The sequence below is a fragment of the Saccopteryx leptura genome, chromosome 3, assembly GCF_036850995.1.
Source record: "Saccopteryx leptura isolate mSacLep1 chromosome 3, mSacLep1_pri_phased_curated, whole genome shotgun sequence".
NCBI lineage: Eukaryota > Metazoa > Chordata > Mammalia > Chiroptera > Emballonuridae > Saccopteryx > Saccopteryx leptura.
This window is the reverse complement of record NC_089505.1, coordinates 268,868,700-268,895,344: the sequence shown is the minus strand read 5'-3', so window position 1 is coordinate 268,895,344 and position 26,645 is coordinate 268,868,700. Positions and strand designations below refer to the sequence as shown.

The 26,645-nt window shown below is 42.7% G+C and overlaps 1 protein-coding gene across 1 annotated transcript in view; it reads right to left on the bottom strand.

Annotated features, from left to right (window-relative positions):
* The window catches only part of LHCGR (luteinizing hormone/choriogonadotropin receptor), a 231,427-nt gene that overhangs the window by 31,121 nt on the left and 173,661 nt on the right, over nucleotides 1–26,645 (bottom strand). Inside the window, exons 7-11 of the mRNA XM_066372725.1 lie at nucleotides 10,010–10,081; nucleotides 7,267–7,341; nucleotides 4,306–4,380; nucleotides 1,806–1,880; nucleotides 1,640–1,717 (exon numbers count right to left, since the gene is read on the bottom strand). Of these exons, the coding sequence (XP_066228822.1) occupies nucleotides 1,640–1,717; nucleotides 1,806–1,880; nucleotides 4,306–4,380; nucleotides 7,267–7,341; nucleotides 10,010–10,081 (375 nt within the window). The remainder of the gene's footprint in view (nucleotides 1–1,639; nucleotides 1,718–1,805; nucleotides 1,881–4,305; nucleotides 4,381–7,266; nucleotides 7,342–10,009; nucleotides 10,082–26,645) is intronic.

Below are 26,645 nucleotides of genomic sequence, written 5' to 3'. Positions count from 1 at the left end.
AGAACTTAACCACAGATGATACTTTGATTCTGAGCGCTGCCTTATAAAAACTCCAAATATTCCTGGGGCTCTAAAAAGCATTTCTGGGGTTATATTAATCTTCTGCCCTAGCTCCCTCTTGGATCATGCAGTCACCTAGTTGTGGATGATTTCAAAGAAGAAAGCTTAATTTATGTTTACAGACCCTCAGGGTCTCAAAAATGTGGCCCCATTGCTGAAGGACAAAGCATACTATTTCAGAATATCTGCCCTGTGGTGGTGTATCTGTAAGCAAATTGTTATCCAACAACTATACAAATACCATCTCAAAGAAGAATTCACTACTGTTTTCTCCAGGTGGTACTTTGTTGAAGTCCTTTCATATTTGGATCATTCCTCACGCATGGAGACACTATTGTAGTGGACGCCCTGGTAGTGGCTGTACAGATAATTGTCAAAGGTCACTACTATCTGCTGCCAGGACCCTAGTTTAGAATGTTCATCAGAATCCCCCCACTTCTATGGGGCTCGCGGCCTCTGTGGCATGGATCCCTGTCTGATTTTCTCATGTCACCTGCCTTTCAGCGGCAGATCTAAGCGAGTCCCCGGAGAGGGTCTCTCCTCGTGCTTCACAGCTACTCATCTCAGGGTCATCCAGCCCATGCCCTCTCTCTCTAAGGGCGAGCTCACTTATTGCCTCCTCACAGTCCTGCCATGGGCTGTCACCAAAGCAGAGAGAGGGAGAGGAATATGGATGTGTGGAGCAGAGTTGAACATGGGTCACTGGAGTTGCATACAAATGAGACATGGGGTCCGGATGCTGCTTCTGAATGGTGGGTCAAAGAAAGATGCCCCATGTGATGATGGCACAGATCTCAGAGGGCAGGAAGTCAGGCAAGTGTACAGTGAAGAGAATGACTCCTGTTATCTTAGTACAATGCCTGCTCAAACTTTCATGTGCGTGTGACTCACTTGGGATCTTGTGAAAATGCAGATTCTGAGTCAGTAGGTTTGGTATGGTCCTCAGAGTTTGCATTTCTAACCAGTTTTCAGAAGACACTGTAGATATTGGACTGGACCATGGACCATACTTTGACTATCAAGGCCTTAAGAAAAGAGATAAGGCCTTTGCTGGTAACCTGATGAGTGATGGTCAAATAAGAAGACATTATTTTCAAAGTTAATATTAAGGGATTTAGGGAATGGGCATGGATGGTGTTGCTTCAGAAACAAAGTCACCCAAGGGGACAGTGACCAATCAGAGAAAGAGAGAGAGCAGGGTCCATTGATCAACTGCTCTACCTACTTGGAGAATATCCCTCCAAACTCTTCTCAGATGACACCTGGAATTTCTGTGCTCTCTTTTAACCAGGGCAGTCACTCCCCTCCAGGCTTTCGCTTTGCAGCTTCAAAGCTGAACGTTTTCATCAGCTGGAAATTCGGTCACTGTAAATCCTCAGGGCCCATTTGATTCATTTTAAACTGAATATGACCCAGCTCCAATCCCACACAACTCCTCTCACCTTTGGCACTTTAATTTAAAAAGAATGTCACCAGCGAGTGAGGGGTGTGGCAAAAGACACAAAAGAGTTCACCTTAAGCTAGAAGTGAGGAGAGCAGGAGGCTGTGGGGCAGAAAGGGAATCTGGGGGTTTACTCACAGTGTTATGGATTCGTTATTCATCCCTTGAAAAGCATTTCTTGGTATGGTGGTTATGTGTAAGTTATCACAAATTTCCCTTAAGGAATGAAACGAGAAATATTTACTTTCCAAATTTTAGCTGCAAATAGGAAACTGCTATGCATAGCAATCAGCTTGGTACTTACAGAATGAAATTAAATTCAGAGGAGAAGATCTTCGTAACATCTGGAAGCTTTTGAATGCCAGTGTTACAGATGCTCCTGTGATTTGGGGCAAGGTGGGTTGTGAGCAGAGTGAGTAAAAGTGATTGTTATTAATGCATAGAGATAAAAATAGTAGAAAGGCATTTCGCAAATACTATTTTTACATTAAATTTAAAAATATTGAGTTTGGCTTTATGAGTCATGCTTTCAGCTGTTGAAAACTGTGAGGATTTAAAAGCCCCTAACACCATGGGAGAAGTTGTTGTAATGATTCCTATTTAGAAATCTAGGGGCTGGTACCAAACATGCAGGGTTTTTAATTTATGTTTATTTTCCAGCCTGTTTTTCCCTATCGTGTCCATTGCATTCTCCTATTTATTGCATTCCAATTTCCTGTTGGTAATTAGTTTATGCCATGCTCTTGAGAGTTGTAGAAAGCATCCCTATACAGTAGAACAGGTTTGAACTCAAACACTTCTGCATGAGGAGCCCCTATGCGAGCAATCCATATCCCTCATCATTACAAATCTTTCTTTATTTAGCTATCCTGAGATTCAGGAAGTTCTTCCTTGTATCTCACTGATGTCATTAACCATTATTTTGGTTATTTGAGCTACTCAAGCCTCCCTACCCCCCCCCCCCCCCCCCCGCTTTATAAACTTCACAGAAGAGAGACTCTTCAGCGGTAAGTTAAATTGAAGGGCATTTTATTACACGAGAATGGGACTCCTACAGAAGAGTCTAGGCATCTGGATGTCCCCAACTGAGTTTTAAATTTACCAGTCATGGACTCTAGACCACCGATATGAACTGCTTGGCACCCTGGTGCCATGCAAGGAAGCCAGGTTTCTCTTCCGGCTCTCTCTGGTGCTCCGCCTGTCCCCGTTACCCAGATCACCCTGTATCCTTGCCCTGTCTGTGGCTGGTGATAGCACTGTGGGCTTAGATGTAACGTGTACTGGGTGGGCTTGAGGGAATATCACTTTTTTTTTGCTAAGGGAGTGGTAAAAATGCTATGTGATAATAACAGTGATTCTTAGAGAACAAGGTGCTACAGCCATCAAATTTGGCTCTAGGATTTTCTTATGTTTTACAAAGTGGTTAATGCTGAGATGCTTAAATGTCCTGTAGATCCCTTGAGGGTTTGGAGAATCAGAACACCTGGGTTAGCAGTCATCCAGCAGAGCTGCCAAAGGAGCCACCCTGATGCAAGCAGCACCCCCGAGGGCCCTGGAGCAGACCGACAGGTGACAGTGAACGCCAGAGGGAACCTGGCCCTCCTCTCACCATGTTCCTTTTTTTTTCTTTTTTCCCTTTTTTTGGAGGTGCTGGGTATTGTAGCTTTTGCATCCTCTAGGTATTTTATGGAATTTAATTTATTAGGAAGAAGAGAGAGAGGACATCTATATTAGAGAAATTTAAATTTGTCTGTGTGAACATGTGCTTGCTTGCTATGTGAGAAGATCCATAGTGATAAATGTACAGATTATATCAAATTTCAGGAATTTAGGTTTTGCTAACAAGGCAATGCATCTTCAGGGCTAGAGGAGTACTCAACTGATCATTCTAACTAGTGGACTTAATCAGACTTAAGTGGAAATAGAAAATAATGGTTTAGTTTATATGGCAAAGGGCCTATAGCCTGAAGGCAATACTTAAAATATCACTTAATGAATAAATGAGCAAATGAAATAAAGGAGGTCAGTGACTCTCAGTGAGGAATAGAGGTCAAAGCAGAATTGCCTTTCCCGCTGTACAGCCCGTGGCCGTGGCCGTGCAGGTTCCCCCTGGATTCAGGCAGACGGTAAGGGAACTGTGGAGCTGGAGGATGGTGGGCCCTTCCGCTTATTAGTCTCGCAACAGCGGAAGAGCAAGCAGGCAGGGAAAAGTGCCTCTCTCTCTCTCTCTCTAAGGACTCACAAGCCAAAACAGGCTGGGGGAAAAACCCCTTCCCTGGCAAACAAGGTCCCTCCCACTGGCAGCAGGCAATCCACAATCTACAATCTGCTGCCCTGAGGACAAGCACCTGCAGCCTTACACAGTCTATACACACATGGTGCTGCCCTGTGCTCATGCACCAATCAGGCAAAGTACAAGCGAGCAAGCCTAACACACTTGTTTGCCCAACATCCATGTTCACCTATCCTCTGCACACCACCACCTCACCTCAGAGATTCTGATTTACCCCTTCAAAGTGTCATTGTCCCCCATTCATACTGCCAGCTTTGAAATTACTGCGAAGAGGTGATAGTCTTCTCACGTGTTTTGGTCAGAGACAATGTTGAGAACCACTTACAGGTATCTGAAAAGTGCCCAGCATAATGGCTGAAAAGGAATGCTGACTAAATCATAATGCTGAAGACAGACATGCAAATAATGCTAAGTATATGGTTTAAAAAATGCTTTCAACCTTGTATTTGTTCTGATTTTTATCAGATGCCCATCTTCCCTTCCCCAATTGTTTAAAAGGAAAGTTCCTCACAGGTATTTTAACCGGGGGAGATTTGTAAATGCTCCGGGCTCAATGTATCCCAGGTTTTTGGTGTTCTGGATCAGTCTGTAAAGAGAAGGGAAAACAAGCAGCAATTTACTAGATGTGGATTGTTTGGAAAGCATGAGACCATTGTCACCAGAAGATGCTGGCTGGAAACAGCATCAACAAAATCAAGTGCTTGCGAGGAGGCTCTGCTCTCAACATCCCGCCAAGGCAGGTGCATCCTAGCTGGGAGTCTGTTCCATCACCCCCAACTTGTTCCACCTCATTCTCTCCCCCTGCCCCCTGGGCAGTGTCTATGTCCATTGCTACTGGCCAAGTAGGTCCTGCCCCACCATGGATCTTGCATACTGGGAGTGATGGAAGATTCTACTTCCAGGACAGATGGGCAAATTAGCTATTCTCCCTGTTGACAAACTGGTTCTGACCAGTTATCCAAATGGTCACCCAGTCTGAGGGCATCAGGGCAGAGTCCAGGGGCTTTGATTTTGAGAATTTTACACTCATTCTGTTGATAATTTCTTGTATGATGATGCCCAGTCTCCTAATTTCCCTGAGCTAGTGTCCCCTTCTATAATATTGAAATAATAATATACACTCTTTCTACTTCACAGGTTGATAGGCAGTAATAGAGAGTGTAGAGATAATGTATTGAAGCAGGGTTCTGCCAAGTATAAAAGTGCAGCCATAACTTGATGGTGGTGTTATTGCCCCCCCTAGTTCCACCAGGAATTCTGACACTTTGAAAAGAGGCCACAGTTGCCAAGTTCCGTCTACTTTGGATTCAATAAAAAGCCAGTAAATGCCTTTGGCTTTCTTAATCCATTTATCAACTTCCTAAGGAAGTAATAATTACTCTTATATAGAGAAAATGCAGTGTGTTGGTTAGGTGTATGGACTCTGGAATCAGCTTGGTTTTACATCCTGGTTTATGAACTGTATGACCTTGAATATATCACTTAAACTGCTTGGTTTTCTCGTAGGATGGTTTTAAAGGAATAAGTGTGTGCATTTGGTTCACAGTAAGGCTTCAGTCAATGTTAATTATTATCATAGTTGATGAAATCAAAATTGAATGATTTGTCTGAGAAGTAGCAGAACTTGGAGGTGAACCCCGTTTTTTCTGGCTCCAGGTCGAGTCTCAGTCCACCTTACCATACCTACCCCCCACTGGTGCCTATTTCCATCCTGTATGTCCTTTTGATTATTTAAAGGTGAGACACTTTGTTGTCATTACTTTTACATCTGAATGAGCCATATAAGGCATTATGTGGGTGAGATGGAAGGGGCTTTATCTCTTAAGAATCTTCTGGGGTTTGACCTTAGATCACTTATCTCTCCATCCATCCATTCATTCAACAAACATTTATTGAGCTCCTACATGTGCCAGGGACTGTTTAGGGGCTGGGGATACAGCTGTGAACCAAGCACAGAGAACCTAATCTCAGGGCCTTCCTTGGGGAAAGCCCATAAACTTTCCCTTAGAACACTTCATTTTTCTTTCCGTTGATAAATGTTGTTTTGCATCATGAAAAACTTGATTTATCTTAAGCTGCTCTTACAGTTCCCAATGTAAGCTGTGCTGAATCAGCATCACTTGCGAACTCTGTTAAATTTGCAGATTTCTAGGTCTGGAATAGGGCTGTCATCTATAATTGTAATGAGCTCCCTGCCCCTCAAAATTCCATCTCACAGAAAAGTCTAGACTAGTACTTCAATAATCATTACCTTTTGTACTTAAATATCCATTATTTTAGATTTCTTATAATTGTTCTTACTTTAAGAAGAGTTATTCTTACTTTCCTGGCCACACTGTTATCTCCTGGGGAGATTTGTACTTTTACCTCCTTTGTATTTCAGCAACATTTGGCCCTTGGTTGGACATGTGGCAGGTACTCTCAGACTTATCAATCATTCTCTTTAAATAATTGCTACTTGGGCCATTCATAGGGAGGCCTTTTGGTATAGTGGAAAATGCACAAGTTTTGAAGAAAGACAGGCTAAGGTTGAATCAGCCCTGCCATTGTCTAAGGTGCTACATTGGTCATGTTACCGACCTATCTGAGCTTCCATTCCTTCCCCTGAACAAAAGGGGTAAGGACTTCACATTGCAGAGTGGTTCTGAGGATTAAATGACACAACCTAGAGGAAATACTGTAAGTGCCAAGCACAAGTGCTGACAACATGTTTGTTGCTAACATCTTTCCCCTTCCCTTCCCTTTTGAAACTCTTATGCTCATGAAGTTTGTAGATGCTCAGATTTAGGGCACACAAGAGACCCAGTTAGCGGTCACGTGACCTGTTTTATTTCCCAGCTAACTTGGTGACCAACATCAGGCAAGTCAAATGACCTTTTTGGGACACAAATTCATCATCTGAAAACTGAACTAAGCCAGTGTTCTCCCATTCTTTTTTTTGTAAATTGGAGGAAAATGATAATTTGGAAAGGATAATTTTTAAGAATTAACTTTAAGACATCACAGTAACAACAACAAACCTAACCTACACACGTCCCAACACAGGCCTGTTACATAATAGGTATTCAAGAAACATTTACTGAATGAATGAATATGCCCAAACAGTTCCTCATGGACTGATTCATGATCTCTAATCTCCTTCCCAAATTTTCCTACCACCCCAAGTACTCACACCTTCCCTTTCGTAAGGTAAGAGCTACTTGGCAGGACTCCACGGTGTCAATTTTAATTTCAAGCTTTGTGTTGTGATGTTTCAGAGTTTATACTGCTCTCAAGGAGAAACAGTTGTCACCATGGCAACCTTCAGGCCACTGCAGTGAGAGAAATTAGTACCTGCCCAGACCTAGTAATTGCTGTAGTCTTTCCCTCTTGGATTCCTAGCAGTAGATGCTTGAATACAAAAACCGAGTGACTCCAACCAGCGAGAGTAGAAGTGTGTAGAGCAGCAAACGATCTGTTAGCTGATGCTTACATTTCAGACAAATTGAGGAGGTTGTCAAAGGCATTAGCTTCTATCTTTTCCAGGGAATCACTCTGAGAAATTTCACTAGGGGAGAGAGAAGAAAAAAGGAGAAACATGAAATAAAATGACTGTACTGCATCATAAGCAGCTGTGAATGTGGCCCAACAACTGGGGGCTCCCGTGTGATCTTTTCAAAAAGAACAGGAATGCCTTAGCTGTCCTCACATTGGAAAGTGCTAACATCTCCCTTTAGGAGCACCAGTGGGCATCTACAACCGAGGTGCTATTGAAATGCAAGTTTCAGCAAGTCCTTCTTTATTACAAGGTTTTTCTTTCATTTATTATTGCATGGCATCATAGATTATTAGAAGTGGACAGGCCTTTTGAGAAAATCTATTCAGATCCCCTTGTTTGACAGCTCTGAAAATTGAGTTTCTAAGAGAAAAGGCAACTAGTGGTATTCCCCCCCCCATCTACCTTTTATTTGTGCCCATTTAAAGAAATGTTTCAAGTACAGTTTACAGTCAATATTATTTTGCATTAATTTCAGGTGGTTAGACAATCACATACTTGACAAAGTGTTCCCCCTGACCTGACCTGGCACCATACATAGTTATTATAAATATTATCAACTACATTCCCCATGTACTATACTGTACATCCCCATGACTATTTTGAAACTGTCAATTTGTATTTCTTAATCCCTTCATCTTTTTCACCTGCCCCCTAACTCCCCTGCTCTCTGACAACCATCAGTCTGTTCTCTGTATCTCTGAGTCTGTTTCAATTTGTTTATTGTTTATTTTGTTCTTTAGATCTCACTTATAAGTGAAATCATATGGTATTTGTCTTTCTCTGGCTTATTTATTTCACTTATCATTACACCCTCTAGGTCCATGCATGTTGTTGCAAATAATAAGATTTCATTATTTTTCTGGCAAAGTAATATTTCATTGTGTACCACAGCTTTTTTACCCACTTGTCCACTGATGGACACTTGCTTCCAGATCTTGGCCATTGTAAATAATGCTGCAATAAACATAGGGATCATATGTGCTTTCAAATTAGTGTTTTAGATTTCTTTGGATAATCCCAGAGTGAAATCACTTGGTTATAAACCCATTCCATTAAAAAATTTTAAAGGTAACTCCATACTGTTTTCCACTGTGGTTGAACCAGTGGCACCTGGTGTTTATAGGAAGATTTCAGGACCAGGATCAGGCTATCTGGGTTCCCAACTCCATTATTCTAGTGAGGTTTTAATTTGGGTTGAATTCATTGTTTCATAACTCTTTCTCTTTTCCATAACCTGTTGTGAGGCAATTGCCAAGTGGTCAACTCCAACGATAGTGTCTTTCTTGGGTTACTGTCTATTTCTTTGACTGTTAGCAAATTGAGGACAAAGAACACGTCCCATTCACTTCTGAACTCTGGTGGCATCATCATGCCAGGTACATTAGGAATCAATGACTGTTAGGATTAATGAATGAACTGATTATTTTGAAAAACAAACAAACAACCCCACAAAAGTAAAGGAAACAGTTTTGCCTTATACTATTCCCAAGCATATAGGTAATGTCAATGTTATTCTAAAATCCTAACATAAACTACCATTTGCTGCCAACTGCGAAAAAAGTCTCAAATTCACAAATTGTATACTTGAATGTTCTTAAGGTTAACATTCACTAAAGGCTCAGACTTGATGAGAGCTTTAGCCCACAGAAAGGCTGAGCCTAAAGCAGTTCATTTCTTTCATGAACAACACAGTAATGGATCATTCCAGGGCGGATTCTTCTTATTCCTACCTAATGGTTTGCTTATTTAACTGTGGCTACTTTTCTCATTAGGAGGTCTTGATGGATTAAAAGTTCTCAAAACTTAACCATTTGAACTTGAGAGCAGAAGACGAAGAGTTAGTTTCAAGCAAACTGACATTTCTGTAACCTGCACTGAATTTCTTAAAATATGCACTAATTCTTAAGGAATTATTTTTACTATGCTCATTGCTTGCCAATATCCTAAAGAACAGTCAGAGCTTCCTCAAGGAGCTAGAATCGCTTTGGAAGCCCAGTGGATTGTTAAGATCAGAGGTGTTCTCTGGGAACTAAATGGCCCCTTAGACCCTTTGACTTAGACTAATATTAAGGCGGGTGCGGTAATCCAGGAGGACTGAGAAAGCTCTCTCTCCACGTATGGGGTCTTGAGACCCAGGGCAAAGGATTGAAGTTACATCTGACATGAAGGTGAGGTCACACTGCCTTATCAGGCTGCTCTGCACTTTGATAAATGCCTTTTATCAATAAGGCCAGAAATATTGTGTTTTTGTCATACGTTCATTATATTTTACATACAAAGATTATCTTCTCATGCACAATAATCTATAGTATCAACACATTTTCTTGCCTGTAGGTATAATATAAAACTGTGACATGAGGGAATAGCTGTTCTAGCAGGAGAATTATTATGATTAGGGTCTATCATCTTTTCTACTTGAAAAGTTTATCATCACTTACCAAAATGCATTCAGCTCATTGAAGAAAGGTTAATTATCTAGATTTTAATGACTCTTGAAAATCATACCATTGTTCAAAGGTCCCTACATATTATTTGTACTAAAAATATAAAAGTACTAGGCTTTCCCAACTACAGTTTCTCTCCTGGAAAAATTATCCCCTTTCAACTATGCTTTCTCTTAGAAAAAAATTTATTATTCTAATTATAAATGTCTTTTGATATGCAGTATCTTACTTACATTTTTACGACCTCATTAAGTCCTCTGAAAGCTTGAGATGGAATTATTTTGATAAGGAGATAGGTGAGTGATCTAGAAAAGAAAAAAGGAAAGGCAAAAGTTTAAGATGTAAGATTGGATGCCTTTTTAAGTTCATCAATAAAATTGTGTGTGTGTGTGTGTGTGTGTGACTACAGAGTTCTCAACTACTGAATTTAGGTTGAGAATTCTAAATTTATATTCATATATAAAAAGATATGTCATGACTTATTCTTGGTGTATATCAAACAGTGTGTAATTTTTTTGATTAAGATCCTGGGATGTGAGGGCGATCTGGCTGTGACATCCGTCACCCCACTGATCACCAGGGTTGATCCGGCTGATCTGGCTGGCTAGGCAGGTGTCCCCTTCCTCCCTCACCGCTCCATGTGCATCCCTCCCGAAGCTGCGCGCTTGGTCTAAGAGGACGACCTGTAGAAGAGAGGACTGTTCTTCAGTCAAGGGTGTACGAGTAGCTGTGCTCCCCTGCTAGAACCTCCAAACAAGTCTCAAGATCCTGAACTTTGGGCCCTGGCAAGATAGCTTGATTAGTTAGTGTTGTCCTGATGTGCAAAGGTGTGGGTTCTATATCCATTCAGGGAACATACAGGAACAGAACGTTATTTCTGTCTCTCTTTCTCTCCCTTTCTGTCTCTCTAAAATAATAGTAATAAAAAATAGATCCTGAACTTTGGGATCAAACACATTCAGGTTCAAATCCCCACTCTCTCACTACACCTGGCTATATGATTGTACAGCCAGTAGCTGCAGCCACCATCACAGCCGCCTGGCCCATGCAGGTTCCCATTTAATTCAGACAGACGGTAATGAAACAACGGAGCAAAGAACTGGTGGGCCATCCTTTATTCTAGACTCATACCAGCCAACGAGTAAAAAACAAACACACAGGGCACCAAAACCCACTCACATGTTCTCCTGTTCCACAACCAGGAGAATCTTTCCAGTTTTTCCCAGAATCAAAGGCTCCCACCTCACCAGTTCAGTGGAGCTTACAGAGCCCCTCACCTCTATTCCCCTTCAGCACCCTGCCATCTTGGCTGCCTCTCCTCTGCAACAACGTGGCCTCCCTGCCCTGCAACATGTGCTCTTCTCTCAAAATGGCCTCCTAGCTCCTCCTTTTAAAACTTTTCGGAGTGAAAGTCCCTCCTCCAGCACACATTAGCATAACCAAGCCCCTTCCCAAGCATGAAGGTAATCAGCCACCCCATGTGGGCAGTGCCATTTTTAACAATAAAAGTGAGCAAAACCAAATGACACAAATTTTACAAACTTATTTGCCCAACAGTGACCCTGAACATGTTATTTATATTTAAGCCCTCTGTTTCTGTTTCTACATCTATAAAATTGAAATAATAATTTCAATTTTCCAGGTTGTTATGATGATTAATGAAGATAACCCATGTAAAGGACAGGGCCTGGCACCAAGTAAATAGTTAATACATTGTTCTAGAGTGGCCCTATAGGCTTGGTTGGGATGATGGGAAAAGAAGCTTTCTTAATGAATGGTGAAAGTACAACTGAAAATCAGGCAGACAGGAGAAGGGAAGAGTCATTAAAACATGCTCCATTTTCTGTAGACAGCATTATCTCAAGAGCACTAGCTAATATGGCTAACTGACATGGGCATCTCATGCCATTTTGGGAGAACATCTATAGAGCATTTTTTTCAGCCACTCACTTATATCCAGAGGAACAATTTAAGTGTTCTTGAATTGAGATAAAAATTATGCATTACATAAGAGTTAAGAATAGAGAGATTACTCAGCAACAGCAAAACCAGAACAGGATGATGTACGAGTGATAAAGGAACTTGGGGTTAAGATAACTCAGGAGAAAGCACCTGCCAGGCAGGGATGAATGTCCAACCAGCATTTATCAAGCATCTGCAGTAGTTTAAGGTTTTAGCTCAGGGCCTGGCAGGGAGATGGGGAGAGGAGCTGGACATTTCAGCTGGGACACAAATATCATGAATGTGAGCACAGAGGTGGCCCCGCAGGCGTCCTCAAACTACGGCCCGGCCCGCAGGCTGCATGCAGCCCCCTGAGGCCATTTATCTGGCCCCCCACCGCACTTCCGGAAGGGCCACCATTGGTGGTCAGTGAGAGGAGCACTGTATGTGGCGGCCCTCCAACGGTCTGAGGGACAGTGAGCTGGCCCTCTGTGTAAAAAGTTTGGGGACCCCTGGAGGTGGGAATGCTGCCTTGTTTTTCATGTGTCTCTGCAGCAGAGACGGCCTTAGCTGCCAGGAAGGAGCACCTCCATGATGAGCAGACCTGACTCAGTAAGATATCTTATAGTTTTGGGAGAGACTTGCTGCTGGTGTAAGGTGTTGTGTGAGTGATTCACACCCGCCTATAACCTTGTTCTATTCACTCTCAGTTAGCATGGTGGGACAGGCCTTGTAACCTTGCTTCTCTTGAAAGGAGGTATGTTATACTCTCAATGGTTCTCCTGCAAAGTTTCTTACCAACAGTTCCTCACTGGGGGCTAATGCAAAGAAATTTCATTTCAGCATAATGTTCTCACTCAATAGTCTCTTAGAGATGGTACAACTTGAGGAAGTAATCCAAACTGGCTATCTGAATCTATTCCTGAAGACAGTCCCCTCAAGCACATCGTTCAATACCCAAACTTATTTTACAGGGCATCCAAGAAGAACAGGGACAGTGGGGGAGAAATCTTCTTACAGCGGCATGTTTGCTTCCTATATGTCTTCTGGAATCATGTCCGCTTGGCTTACTGATTAAAAACACAATTTTATTGCTCTCTGCACTGCCAACTCAATAAATTTCCAGAAGAGAAAGCTGTATTCTACTGTACCCCATGCAACATCAATAAAAGTGACAGCCAAATTCTGATTCCAGAATCTTTATTGCTGGGATAATGCAGTGAAGAACATATTTTGGAGAGTGTTTACATAAAAGCTTCAACTGAACCCTTCAGAGCCATTTATGTGCAAATGGACCCAGCCCCTGAAGCCTCTCAGCAGGCAGCCTCCTCCTCCAAAAGGGGGCACAGTGTGGCTCTCAGGAGAGCAGCTTGGCTCGGGTTTGACCAGGGAGGTTGTTTGAACTTTTGGTTGATGTAGGAATGAGGGATACGGAGCAAAGGTCAGACAGAAGGGAGAGCAGCAGTAGATCACGTGCTGGTCATCCCCAATGGAGCAGCTTTGCGGCAGGATGAAATTTTACAGTTGATGTTGATGCCACAGCACTGGAAAGGCAGAGTGATTGAGTTCCCACCATAAAAGAACCACTGAGCAAACAGCAGGTAGCTCTGTGGATGTGGCTGGGGTAAGATAGAGGCCTGGGGGCCAGAGAGTGGGGAGAGAGGCTGGGTGAGGCAGGAGCACTGAGCTTTCCATAACAGATGTATTCTCTTGAAGCCATGTGGAGAATGTGGTTCTATGAATCCAAGACTGTTGTTTTCACTGCCCTATGTTTTTATTTTAGAGATGTCATGTCTTTATTTCTGATGCATCTTTAGTTGGCAGCAGTTCCTAAGCATTAAAGTGTCTGTCTCCTGTATTTAAACTTGTTTGTTCACATGGCCTGTGATTTGTTCATAACCTTTTGAATGTACTTCCTTTAAGGTGCTCCATTCTTTCTGGATGCTTCTATGATTCTTTCCATGAAGCCAGAAACTTTTAGCAATGTGATTGTCTCAATACCCTGCTCTTCTACTACTCTATACATCCCAGGAAAATTCTCACACTGATACTTAAGGGCAACTGTACAAGGATTTTCTTCACAGCATTGTGGCATCAGGTGGATTGGAAGCTACCGGAGTGTTCACAGCTGATGGAGGGAATGGTAAAATGTGGACAGTACACCTAACTAATTGTTCAGAAGTTGGAAGCAAGGATCTAAAGAAACACAGAGCAGCATATATCTTAGAATCATGGTGCTGAGAGAAAAAAGTAAGAAAACGATATATATAAATACTACTTGCAGAATCAAAATACCTGCATATCAACATAGACTTTTATTTATTTATTTTTTTATACAGAGACAGAGAGTCAGAGAGAGGGATAGATAGGGACAGACAGACAAGAACAGAGAGAGATGAGAAGCATCAATCATCAGTTTTTCATTGCAACACCTTAGTTGTTCATTGATTGCTTTCTCATATGTGCCTTGACCGTGGGGCTACAGCAGACCGAGTAACCCCTTGCTCAAGCCAGCAAGCCTGGGTCCAAGCTGGTGAGCTTTGCTCAAACCAGATGAGCCCGTGCTCAAGCTGGTGACCTTGAGGTCACGAACCTGGGTCCTCTGCATCCCAGTCTGACACTCTATCCACTGCGCCACCGCCTGGTCAGGCAACATGAACATTTTAAAAGAAAACATGTAAACAGATATTAGGATGGTTGCGTATGGGAAGTTGAAAGGAAGTAGAAGGGGATAAAATAAATAACTCAAAACAGAGAGGGACTTTGGATGGACCAATGATAATGTTACTTGAATGAAGGAATATGCTCAACTTAACCTTCTGTATCTGTGAGACAAATGAAAAAGAGTTTTATTTTGATTTATTGAGTTCTTTCCTCATTCCCTTCCTTACCTCTCTTCTCCTTTCCTCCCTCCCTCCCTCCCTCCCTTCCTCCCTCCCTCCCTTCCTTCCTTCCTTCCTTCCTTCCTTCCTTCCTTCCTTCCTTCCTTCCTTCCTTCCTTCCTTCCTCCCTCCCTCCCTCCCTTCCTTCCTTCCTTCCTTCCTTCCTTCCTTCCTTCCTTCCTTCCTTCCTCTCATCCTTCCTCTCTTCCTTTGTTCTGTCATTCTTCCCTCCCTCCCTCCCTCTCTCCCTCCCTTCCTCCCTCCCTCCCTCCCTTCCTCCCACCTTCTCTCTTTCCCTCTCCCTCTCTTTCTTTTCTTTTCTTTCTTTCTTTCTTTCTTTCTTTCTTTCTTTCTTTCTTTCTTTCTTTCTTTCTTTCTTTCTTTCTTTCTTTCAGTTAGGCCTACATGTATTCCAAGAATTTTGTGAACTTCAGGAACTCTGTGGAAAAGTCTAGTCAACATCATTAGATATTAGAGCAGAAGCCAAGGAGAACTGGGGGGAAAAGGCCAAAGGCAAGGACAGTTCAGTAACTCTTCTGTCCAAGGTCAAAAAAGGCCTGAAAGCTATACATAAAGAAAAATAAAAGAGGGACAGAGACTTTTCTACCTCAGACAAAGGGTAATGTTTCCAAACTATGCATCTCACACGCATGGTAAAGAGCCAGGATTAGAGAGCAAAGGTGAGTTTTAACTTGCAGGTGGGGAGTTCTTTCTGCCTCTTGAGAAGTGAGATGCCTGTGAAACCATGTGGCTTACAATGATCACATTTTCAAAGTCCTTTGTACAGTTCTAAACTTTAATTTCTAAATGAATAAATTATGTAACATAGGTAACACCTGGATTATGATCAAATCCCACCTTGTCCAAGTGCCTTTGGCACAGATATTGAAACAAACATTCAGATTGGGTAACAAAGTTTGCCTTCCTTTCATTGTTTCTGGTATCTCCATTTACTCAAGAGTCCTACCTGCAAGTTCCTCAGCCCTTCTAGTTATAGTTAAAAGTTGAAGTAGAAGCAGTCTCATCTGAGTCTTAGGAAGAAGTCAAATACTCATCCTAGTTCTGGGATCTTGTCATTTGTTCTGACTTTGGTGAAGCCCTGTGTCTCTCTGCATTGTCTAAACCCAACAATATTTGGAGGTTAGGAGTGAGCCTGCAGTGCCTTGGATTATACCTGCTTCACCCTACACCATGTTGGTGCTTGTTTTCCCCTTGGTTCCTTATCTTGTAGCCTGTCTGGCCTCCCCAGAGTCCATCTAAGAATGGAATGCCTGCCCTGCCTTCTCAGAAAACCGGATCCTGGTCCCAGTATCTCTGTTGCTTAGAGGATAACTGCTGACCCAAAACCCTTCCTAGTTGCTATCTGTTATGATCAATGTAGTATCTTTCACTGCTGGGTTTTGACTTTCAAACTGGCCCGTTGGCACAGATGGGAACCCTGTGTAGGGTCAACCAAGTGCAGTTGGGTTCTCTATAGTGTGTGCTGTGGTGAGCTGCCAAAATTACCCTTTGGGACTGAGGCACTCATTTCCCCAGCACATGGGAAAGTGGGCAGCTAAAGCTCTCCACTGATTGGTTCTCCTGGAATTACCCTCAGGCCAAAATCATCACCTCACCCAAGATCACATCTTCTTTCCTGGGCAGCCCATATCCAATGACTGGTCAATATATATAAATATGAGGTGACCAGCTTTTTTACAATGAAAAGGACAAAAGTAAATCGAAGAAAGCAATATCATAAATAAAAGAGACATTTTATTCATTGCAACAATAACAACAATAATACACTGTACTATGATAAATGCATAATAAAAACATTTGTAATATTTTATGTTGTAATTATGCTTATATGCCTATTAATTTTTAATAGTAATTATAAGAAAAAAGTACTCATATAGTAAAACTAAATATCAAACAAAACCACTAATTTGGAGTGATATTTGGGGGTATTTATCATTTTCTAATAAAAAAAAGTCTGTTTTATGCAACTATTTAATCAAAATACATTATTAATAGATATAGTTTGAGGTTAGATTTCCACTTTAAAACTTGAATTTTGGGAAAATACTTGTAAATAAAATTATATGTACATTATTTGGAAATTATTAAATAGATAATTAATAAAACGTGAATTGTGTTTATCTGTATTGTTGTAAATTACTGTACCTTAATCCATGGGTTACATAGAGACACCAAGTCCAAATGAATTTTTGAGGAATTTATTAATTAGCCGGCTAGCTACATGGGGCACAATCCCAAATCATGTAGGCCCTCTTACTATTCTAGACCTTCTTTTATACAAAATCAAGTACTAGTTGGGGTGGGTAAGGAGGGAGCATGGTACAATAGTCAATTACAAACAAGACTACAACATCTATCTATAGGATCTATTAAAAGGAAAAAAAGCATTCCTATACCACAAGATAACACAGTTGTGACAATTGGTTTACATACCCGGCAAAGACATTCCCAAATCTTCTAGGGTCTACCCCCCAATCCTTATAACCACAGTGAAACTCAACACCAGGAAGATAAACAATCCAATCAAAAAATAGGCAAAAGAAATGAATAGACACTTCTCCAAAGAGGACATACAGATGGCCAATAGGCATATGAAAAAATGCTCAACATCACTAATCATTAGAGAAGTGCTAATTAAAACCACAATGAGATATCACTTCACACCAGTCAGAATGGCGCTCATCAACAAAACAACACAGAATAAGTGCTAGCCAGGATGTGGAGAAAAGGGAACCCTCCTGCACTGCTGGTGGGAATGCAGACTGGTGCAGCCATTATGGAAAACAGTATGGAGATTCCTCAAAAAATTAAAATTCAAACTGTCTTTTGACCTAGCTATTCCACTTTTAGGAATATACCCTAAGAACACCATAGCACTGTTTCAAAAGGAGAAATGTACTCCCATGTTTATGGCAGCATTGTTCACAATAGCCAAGATCTGGAAACAGCCCAAGTGTCCGTCAGTGGACAAGTGGATTAAAAAGCAGTGGTACATATATACTATGGAATACTATGAGGCCATGAAAAAGAAGGAAATCTTACCTTTTGTGACAACATGGATGGACATGGAAACTATTATGTTAAGTGAAATAAGCCAGGCAGAAAAAGAATGAGGTATCATATGACCTCACTCATTTGAGGAATCCAATGAACAATGTGAACTGAGGAACAGAACTGAGACAGAGGAGAGATCAAAGGGACCAGAGAAAAAGAGAACAGAGGGAAAGGGGATGATAGGATGGGATAAAGCTGAAGGGAAGGGGGAGGGTGCTATGGGGAGGGGAGCAAGAAAGATGTTGAGGGGAATACGGGGGGGGGGAGACATTCAGGGCGACACTAGAATCTTTATAAACACAATAAATTAAAATCAATAATAATTTAAAAAAAGATAAGGAGAGAGACCAAGTGTAAATATAAATACCTTCGCTAAAAGTGTTGGGACTAGCTAAGCTAGTTTACAAGTTTTTTAGTTCACAAGTTTTTATACATATAAAGCAGGGGTGGCCCTGGCCAGTTGGCTCAGTGGTAGAGCATTGGCCTGGCATGTGGAAGTCCCGGGTTCGATTCCCAGCCAGGGCACACAGGAGAGGCACCCATCTGCTTCTCCAACCCTTTCCCTCTCCTTCCTCTCTGTCTCTCTCTTCCCCTCCCGCAGCCAAGGCTCCATTGGAGCAAAGTTGGCCCGTGCGCTGGGGATGGCTCCATGGCCTCTGCCTCAGGCGCTAGAATGGCTCTGGTTGCAACAGAGCAACGCCCCAGATGGGCGGAGCATCACCCCCTGGTGGGCATGCCGGGTGGATCCCAGTTGGGTGCATGCAGGAGTCTGTCTGACTGCCTTCCCATTTCCAACTTCAGAAAAATACAAAAAAAAAAAAAAAGCAAGGGCAGTCAACTTTTTATACCTACTGCCCACTTTTGTATCTCTGTTAGTAGTAAAATTTTCTAACCGCCTACCAGTTCCACAGTAATGGTGATTTATAAAGTAGGGAAGTAACTTTATAAAAATTTATAAAGCACAGTCACAACAAGTTAAAGCATATATTTTTTTTGTATTTTTTTTTTGAAGCTGGAAATGGGAAGACAGTCAGACAGACTCCCGCATGCACCTGACCGGGATCCACCCGGCATGCCCACCAGGGGGCGATGCTCTGCCCCTCTGGGGCGTCGCTCTGTTGCAACCAGAGCCACTCTAGCGCCTGGGGCAGAGGCCATGGAGCCATCCCCAGCGCCCAGGCCATCTTTTGCTGCAGTGGAGCCTCGGCTGTGGGAGGGGAAGAGAGAGACAGAGAGGAAGGAGAGGGGGGGAGGGGTGGAGAAGCAAATGGGCATTCTCCTGTGTGCCCTGGCCGGGAATCAAACCCAGAACTTCCGCATGCCAGGCTGACGCTCTACCACTGAGCCAACCAGCCAGGGCCAAGTTAAAGCATATAATAACAATTACTTACCAAGTACTTTATGTTGGATTTTCGCTGTTTGACAGGATAAATCTTTATAAAACAACATACTATAGTTAAATCTATCTTTTTATTTATACTTTGGTTGCTCCGCTGCCACCCACCATGAAAGCTAGAACGCCCCCTAGGGGGCGATGGGGACCAGGTTGACTACCACTGATATAAAGGATTTCAAGAGGGATGATTATTAGAAAGCATATAAAATGTTATAGAATGCAGGTTTTTCAAGCAGGGGGAGTGGTCTTGTGATCTATTTGTATAGAGGTATGTGTCACTCTCAGGACTTTAGGAGGGGAGGAAAGTTAAAATCAGAGTAGAAATTTTAATTAAGATATGCAAACATTGTCTCCTAAAGGATCTTAAGCATGGGGAAGAGGAAGTTTTCAGATAAGTTTTATCCTCTTTGTTGTCTAGCAAGTAGTGGCCTCCCAGTGCTACGACTAGACCCATTTGTCCTTGTAAGCCAGGAAGCTCCTGCATTCTTTTCCCTCCATTCTCCATAGAAAGGAGGGGGCAAGAAGCTGGACTTTTCTTCTTTAAAATGGCATTGCCAACACTAAGTTTTACAGTTATTTGGCACCTTATCACAGTCTATGATTGAATATTCACTGAGAAAGAAATAATCGTGAGTCTACAATGTTGTTTGTGCCATGTGGTGTTTCAGTAAGAAGTACACAAAGCCATTTGCGTGTGTAAAGCCAGCAGCCGTGGCTACCATCACAGCAGCCCGGCACATGCAGGTTCGCACTGGATTCGGACAGTTGGTAAAGAAACAACGGAGCCAAAAGCTGATGGGCCATTGTCTTTAATCCTAGCTTGCACCCGGCGGACAAGTAAAAACACACACTGGGCTCCAAAACCCACTCACATTCAGTGCTCACAAAGCCACTGACTTATCCGAGTTTCCTAGTGTAAAGCCAGTATTCACGGCCAGGGCCACCATCACAGCCACCCAGCCCATGCAGGTTCGCATTGGATTCGGACAGTCGGTAAAGAAACAACGGAGCCAAAAACTGATAGGCCATTTTCTTTAATTCTAGCTTGCACCCAGCGGGCAAGTAAAAACACACACTGGGCTCCAAAACCCACTCACATTCAGTGCTCTCAAAGCCACTAACTTATCCGAGTTTCCTAGAATCAAAGGTTTCTAGCTCACCAGCCTTATTCACCTCTGTTCCCCATCTCCTTCCTTATCCCAGATACAAACTCTGCACAAACTGGCATCTCACTCAGCACTCCACCATCTTGGCTGCTTCTCCTGGCCACATGGCCTCTTTCTTCTCTCTGCTCTGCTCCCTCATGCTAATCATCCCAGGAACCAAGAGCGCAAACTCTCGTTCTGCCCCCATTTTATATTGTAGCTTCACAACCTCTAATCCAATATACAAAATAGGGAAGTCTCTAATACAAAGTCACTTCTCTGAGGCATGATTGGATTGTACCACCCCACATCAAAAAGGGTGGGAAAGGCTTAATCCCAAAATCAAGCCCCAGGCTACAAGGATCCTGCCTGCCCCCAACACACATTAATATCACCTGGGCAATGGCCTCCACGTGGGCAGTGCCACTTTAACAAAGTGAGCATAATACATTTTATCTGCCCAACACCTAGAATCAAAGGTTTCTAGCTCACCAGACTTATTCACCTCTGTTCCCCATCTCCCTGCACAAACTCTGCACTAACTGGCTTCTCACTCAACACTCCGCCATTTTGGCTGCTTCTCCTGGCCTCCTCCACGTGGCCTTTCTCTGCTCTGCTCTCTAATGCTAATCCCAGGAACCAAGAGAGCAAGCTCCCGTTCTGCCCCTATTTTATAGTGTAGAAATCCAAACCTTTAATCCAATATACATAATAGGGAAGTCTCTAATACAAAGTCACTTATCTGAGTCAAGATGGGATTGTACCACCCCACATCAAAAAGGGTGGGAAAGGCTTAATCCCAAAACCAAGCCCCAGGCTACAAGGATTTTGCCTGCCCCCAACACACATTAATATCACCTGGGCAACAATCTCCATGTGGGCAGCACCATCTTTAACAAAGTGAGCATAATACATTTTATCCGCCCAACAGTGTGCTTGGTATATTATGTGCTCTCTCAAGGTCTCCTGTGAGGAGCACTTGCATCTCATAATTGCATCTCGCCGCACTGTACTGATGCTTGATGAATTGTCATGTCAAGTACAAATACATCACATCACATACAGTGGATCAACTCTGCATCAATTGAATATGGACATTTACAGATTAGTCTTCCAATATCAAAAAGGAAGACATGTAGGAGGACACTTTTTGAGGGAGGACGGGACTTACAAAAACAGGACTGTCCTCCCTAAAGGAGAATGATTGGTCACTTTAGAGAATAAAGACATTGTCCCTTCACCTCAAGGTCAGACTACTCAGAAGGGTTATCTCACATTTAGAGTTTTCCCCATCAACTCTTTCACCTGAGTCCTTGACTCCGACCCCTTCCTGGCCAACCCCAATTGCCAAGCACCCAGAGCAGCACTATGTGTCAGAGCCCAGCACCAGAGGCTGTGCTACAGATAAGCAAATAGCTTCAGATAAACCCAGTCACCTTGAAGAGGAAGATTCCACATTATTCCTCCCTAATTGTTCCTAATGTTTCTTGAGTACTCAAGGGTGGGCTTTCAGCCCCTCTTCTTTTTCTCTTGCAAGTTTAATAGTGAAACCGGAAAATGTAACAGAGTTCATGCTGCCTGTCACCAATTCAGAGACAGAAATCGAATCTTTATGGGCACTTTATTCAGATGGCCAGCAATCTGAGGAGAGTGGGATTTTATTCCCAAGTCATCTCAACTCCCTTTCCCCAGCCAACCTTGCTTATAAGGGGAACAAAATGATAGGTAAGGGTTTTTGGATTTTAAGGGAGAGTTAATTAGGTCATATCAAAGTTAATTGGATTACAGTCAGTGAGAGTTCATTCTTTGGAATACAAAGGCTTTGTTTGCAATTCCCCTGAGGGCACAAAGGTAGGTTGCTCACAGATCTCATTAAGTCCTGTAGGCCTGCTCAGGTATCCTAGTTCCTGGAACAAAGCTTTTACATGCATTAACCATTTTGCCCACTAACCATAACTAAAGCCACCATTACTCAAGCTAAAATTTTGACTCTTGAGCTTCCCCTATTGTTGGTCAAATAAGTTTGTAAATATGATATATATGTTTGCTCACTTATAGTTTGCATTGGGTGTGGGGGACAGGTTGTAAGCAGGCAGGGTGGTTATAGCCTAAGGCTTAGTTTTAAGACTAAGCTTTTTCCCACACCCTTGACTGTTGCATGATAGGGGGTAGTGCACTCTTATGAGGAATCTCATTATGCCTCAGATAAGTGGCTTTGTATCAGAGACTTCCTTGTCTGTATATTGGATTAAAGGTTTTGATTTCTACACTATAAATTGGAGCAGACCGGGAGCTTGCTCTCTCTTGGTTCCTGAGATTAGCATTAGGGAGGAGAGCAGAGAAGGCCATGTGGAGGAGAGGAGAAGCAGCCACGATGGCAGAGTGCTGAAAGAGAAGCCAGTTTGTGCAGTTTGTAAAGGGGGGAAGGAGATGGGGAACAGAGGTGAATAAGGCTGGTGAGGTAGAAACCTTTGATTCTAGGAAACTTGGATAAGTCAGTGGCTTTGGGAGCCCTGGATGGAAAGGGAAGTGTTTTCCCACTGTGTGTATTTATTGCCCGCCGGGTGCAAGCTAGGATTAAAGCTACTGGCCCACCAGTTCTTGGCTCTGTTGTTTCATTACCATCTGTCTGAATCAAATTCGAACCTGCATGGGCCAGGCGGCTGTGATGGTGGCCGTGGCCACTGGCTTTACACTTACCAATAACACAAATAAACTTCAAAGGAACCTGTATGTCCAGCTTACTGGATTGTTAATGAACCCTTAAAATAATGTCAGCTGGAGAGCTTCAGGGTTAAGAGGGCTCTGTGTCCCCCTTCAGTGAAACCCAAGATTTGGAAATCCTTCCTTACAAAACCTTATCAATTGGGAGGTATTTGTATTATCAAAGGGCTCTTTTTTCTACAGAAGGATTTCATGCAAGGTTCCTTTAATAAGCAAACTCCCTAGGTGAATGGAAAATATGGTTCAATGGGTGTTGGGCAAATAAGTTTGTAAAATGCATTTTTTAGGTTTGCTTGCTTATAAAAGGCAAAAAAAAAAAAAAAATCCTATTTGTGCCTCAGATAAGTGGCTTGGTATCAGAGACTTTCTTATTTGTATATTGGCTTAAAGGCTTTAATTTTCTACACTATGAAATGAAGCAGACCAGGGGTTCTCACTCTCTCTCAGTTCCTACTATCAGCATTGCAGAGGCCTCCCTGATCCCTTACCCTCTATGAGAAAAGCAGATTTTCTGCTTTTCCCTTGTCTTCTCTTGTGGCTTGCCTGTCTTGGTGAGACACCAATAAACAGAATGGCTCACCATCCTCTGACTCCACCATTTCTTTACCATCTGCCCGAATTCAATGAGAACCTCCATGTGAATAGCGTGATGGCAGCCTCTGGCCATATACCCACCATTTTTTGGCTCCACTGTTTCTTTATCGTCTACCCGAATTCAGTGAGAACCTGCATGGCCATGATGGCAGCAGCTACTAGCCATACCATGGGTAAATACAGGCAATGCATAAAGCCAGTAACAACTGTAGGTTCCTCATCTTTCCTTGGTTTTTAAGAGTTTGGTGTGCACAGATGGTTCCCAGGGCAGGACCAGTTCTGAAGCCCAGAGGCTGAGCAGGGCCAGAGGGAGACCAGAGCCAGGGAAGACATGCAACAGCAGTCTGGAGTCTTCAAAGCGTGGGTGGGGCCTTTGGTCACTTGGTGGAGCTTTTCCTTTTCCTTTTGTTACAGGTTAAGTCAGATCTCAGTTCTTGAATTTGGCAAAGAAAGAATTCAGGGCCAAGAACTTTAGTGCAAAAGAGGGTTTAATTAGCAAGCAAAGCTGAAGTACACTCAAAAAGGATGAATCAAGGTGGCTGCTCAGAAATCTGTCTTGACCTTTTAGAAAGAAAGCCACAGGGGTAGAAAAAGTGAGCCAGCTGGGCTGTGTAGACTCAGGGAACAGGTTACAGAGGCAAGAGAAGGGACCTTGGGGACAGATTCAGTGGGTTAGCCCAGGATGAGCTGCCACTGCCTGTTGCTTCCCTGGTTGCAAGTCTCATGGGACCTTTAGAGATTAGGAGAAAGAAAGCAAAGAATACAGACCTGAAGGAAAAAGATGTGACTGTACTCTAGAGAGAGAACATTTTTGTCCTAAGAGTTTTATCTGTTTTTTGTCCTAAGAGTTTTATCTGGTTTTTGTCCTAAGAGTTTTATCTGTTTTTGTCCTAAGAGTTGGATTTTTGTCCTAAGAGTTTTATCTGTTTTCTAAAGGTGGGAACTTTAGGGGGGTCTCAGGGAAGGAGCTCAACAGGGAAGAATTCATAGCTTTCCGGGTGTGTCCTTTAATATGCTGGTTCATCAAAATGAGTGTACAGGGTCAGGGTCATGCTCTCTACTGATGGGTCGGTGCTAGAGTAGGGGGTCATCGGTCATTGCATCTGGTCTTAATGCCAGCCATGGTGTTGCTTTATCTGGCTTTATTGTTCTTCTGGGCCTGGAGCTGAAACACAACTGAGGCCTAGCTATTATCTCTAGTTTGACCAACACTCTGTCTCTGGTCAACAGACTTGATGCTTTCTTCCTAAGATTATTTGATGCTGATTAGAACCTCATTGTCCTGAGGGCTTAATGCTGAAGGGAGTAGTCATGCAGAGGAGAAGGAGGCACGTGGGTCAGGGTGCTGGCTGAGGCTAGTTTAATCAGCTGTCTCAGTTTCCCTATACCACTTGCCAAGGAATTTCCCAGCTTCTTACTCTCCTGCTGCACTCTGCCCAGTGTGGCAGAAGTGAAATATTTTTAGTCACTTCCCTCTAATTATTTAGAGAAGCCACCTATATTATCAATTTAGGAAAGCTACCAACATCCATCCATCTTTTACAGATGATTCGTTTATTGCTGAAGCTACACATCCTGAATTTTAAAATACAACAAAATCAAAGGGAGGGAAAGAGGGAGAAATCAGAGACGGTCAAAGCTTTTTTTGCCTAATGAACTCATTGAAATGGGAGGGAGAAACACTGCCTTATTTAAATTCAAATGTTAATGTTTTGTATTTATTTTATAAGACCTTATTCTACATTTAACAGAGACTTAAGAATTTTGGTGTTCTTTTCAAAGCTGCTCAGTAATTACAATAAATTTGCTTTCATTTTGGAACGAAATAAAATGGCTTTTCTCCTTCCAAATGATATTAAATCTTTGCGATTTCAAGTGCATTGATCTATTGGTAATTTCATTACTGGGTATATCTTCATTTGTTGTCCTCTTGTCTTTGGCATTTACCTCGAGGGAGCTGAGACTTCAATGTTAACTGAAATATGAAGTTATTATAGATGGACATCTAACACGTTAAGTTTTACATCAGAACATTTTGGAATGTGTCTTAAAAATACACTCAGGTAGTTTTGACTATTGTTTGACTACTCCTTTAAGTACTTATTGTATTAGGCTCAAGGAATGAGAGTGAACTACCCACTTGTGGGTAGTTTGGTCAACCCTCACCTTACAGATGAATCACTCTAAGTTAAATAAAATGACTTCCCTGCCTGACCAGGCGGTCGCGCAGTGGATAAAGGGTCGGACTGGGATGCAGAAGGACCCAGGTTCAAAACTGTGAGGTCGCCAGCTTGAGCACGGGCTCATCTGGTTTGAGCAAGGCTCACTAGCTTGGACCCAAGGTCACTGGCTTGAGTAAGGGGTTAATCGGTCTGCTGAAGGCCCGCGGTCAAAGGCACATGTGAGAGAGCAATCAATGAACAACTGAGGTGTCACAACGAAAAACTGATGATTGATGCTTCTCATCTCTCTCCGTTCCTGTCTGTTCCTATCTATCCCTCTCTCTGACTCTCTGTCTCTATAAAAAAAAAAGACTTCCCTAAAATCATGTGGCAATTCAGTGGAAGATCTGGACTAGAATATAGGTCACTTCATTCTTGGTCCAGTGCAGTGTCCTTTACTAATAAAATCTTCCTTTGTGGTTATTCTTCCTTTGGGGGTTAGTTCATACACCTTGCTGCATGATCCTCTGGTTCTCTTGTGGAAACTTAGCCTTCCAAGGGACCCATCAGCTTTTTAAGGGTATGTGCTCACAGTCTTCAACATCAGAGATGCAACTCAAATTCCTCTTCCTTCATGAAGCTTCAGAACCTATTAAAATGGTTTTTCTTTCTCTCCTTGGTTCTTCTCAGCACTTAATAACTATACACTTTTTTTTTCTGAAGTTGGAAATGGGGAGGCAGTCAGACAGACTTCCGCATGCGCCCGACCGGGATCCACCCGGCATGCCCACCAGGGGAAAATGTTCTGCCCATCTGGAGCGTTGCTCTGTTGCAACCAGAGCCATTCTAGTGCCTGAGGCAGAGGCCATAGAGCCATCCTCAGCACCCGGGCCAACTTTGCTCCAATGGAACCTTGGCTGTGGGAGGGGAAGAGAGAGACAGAGAGGAAG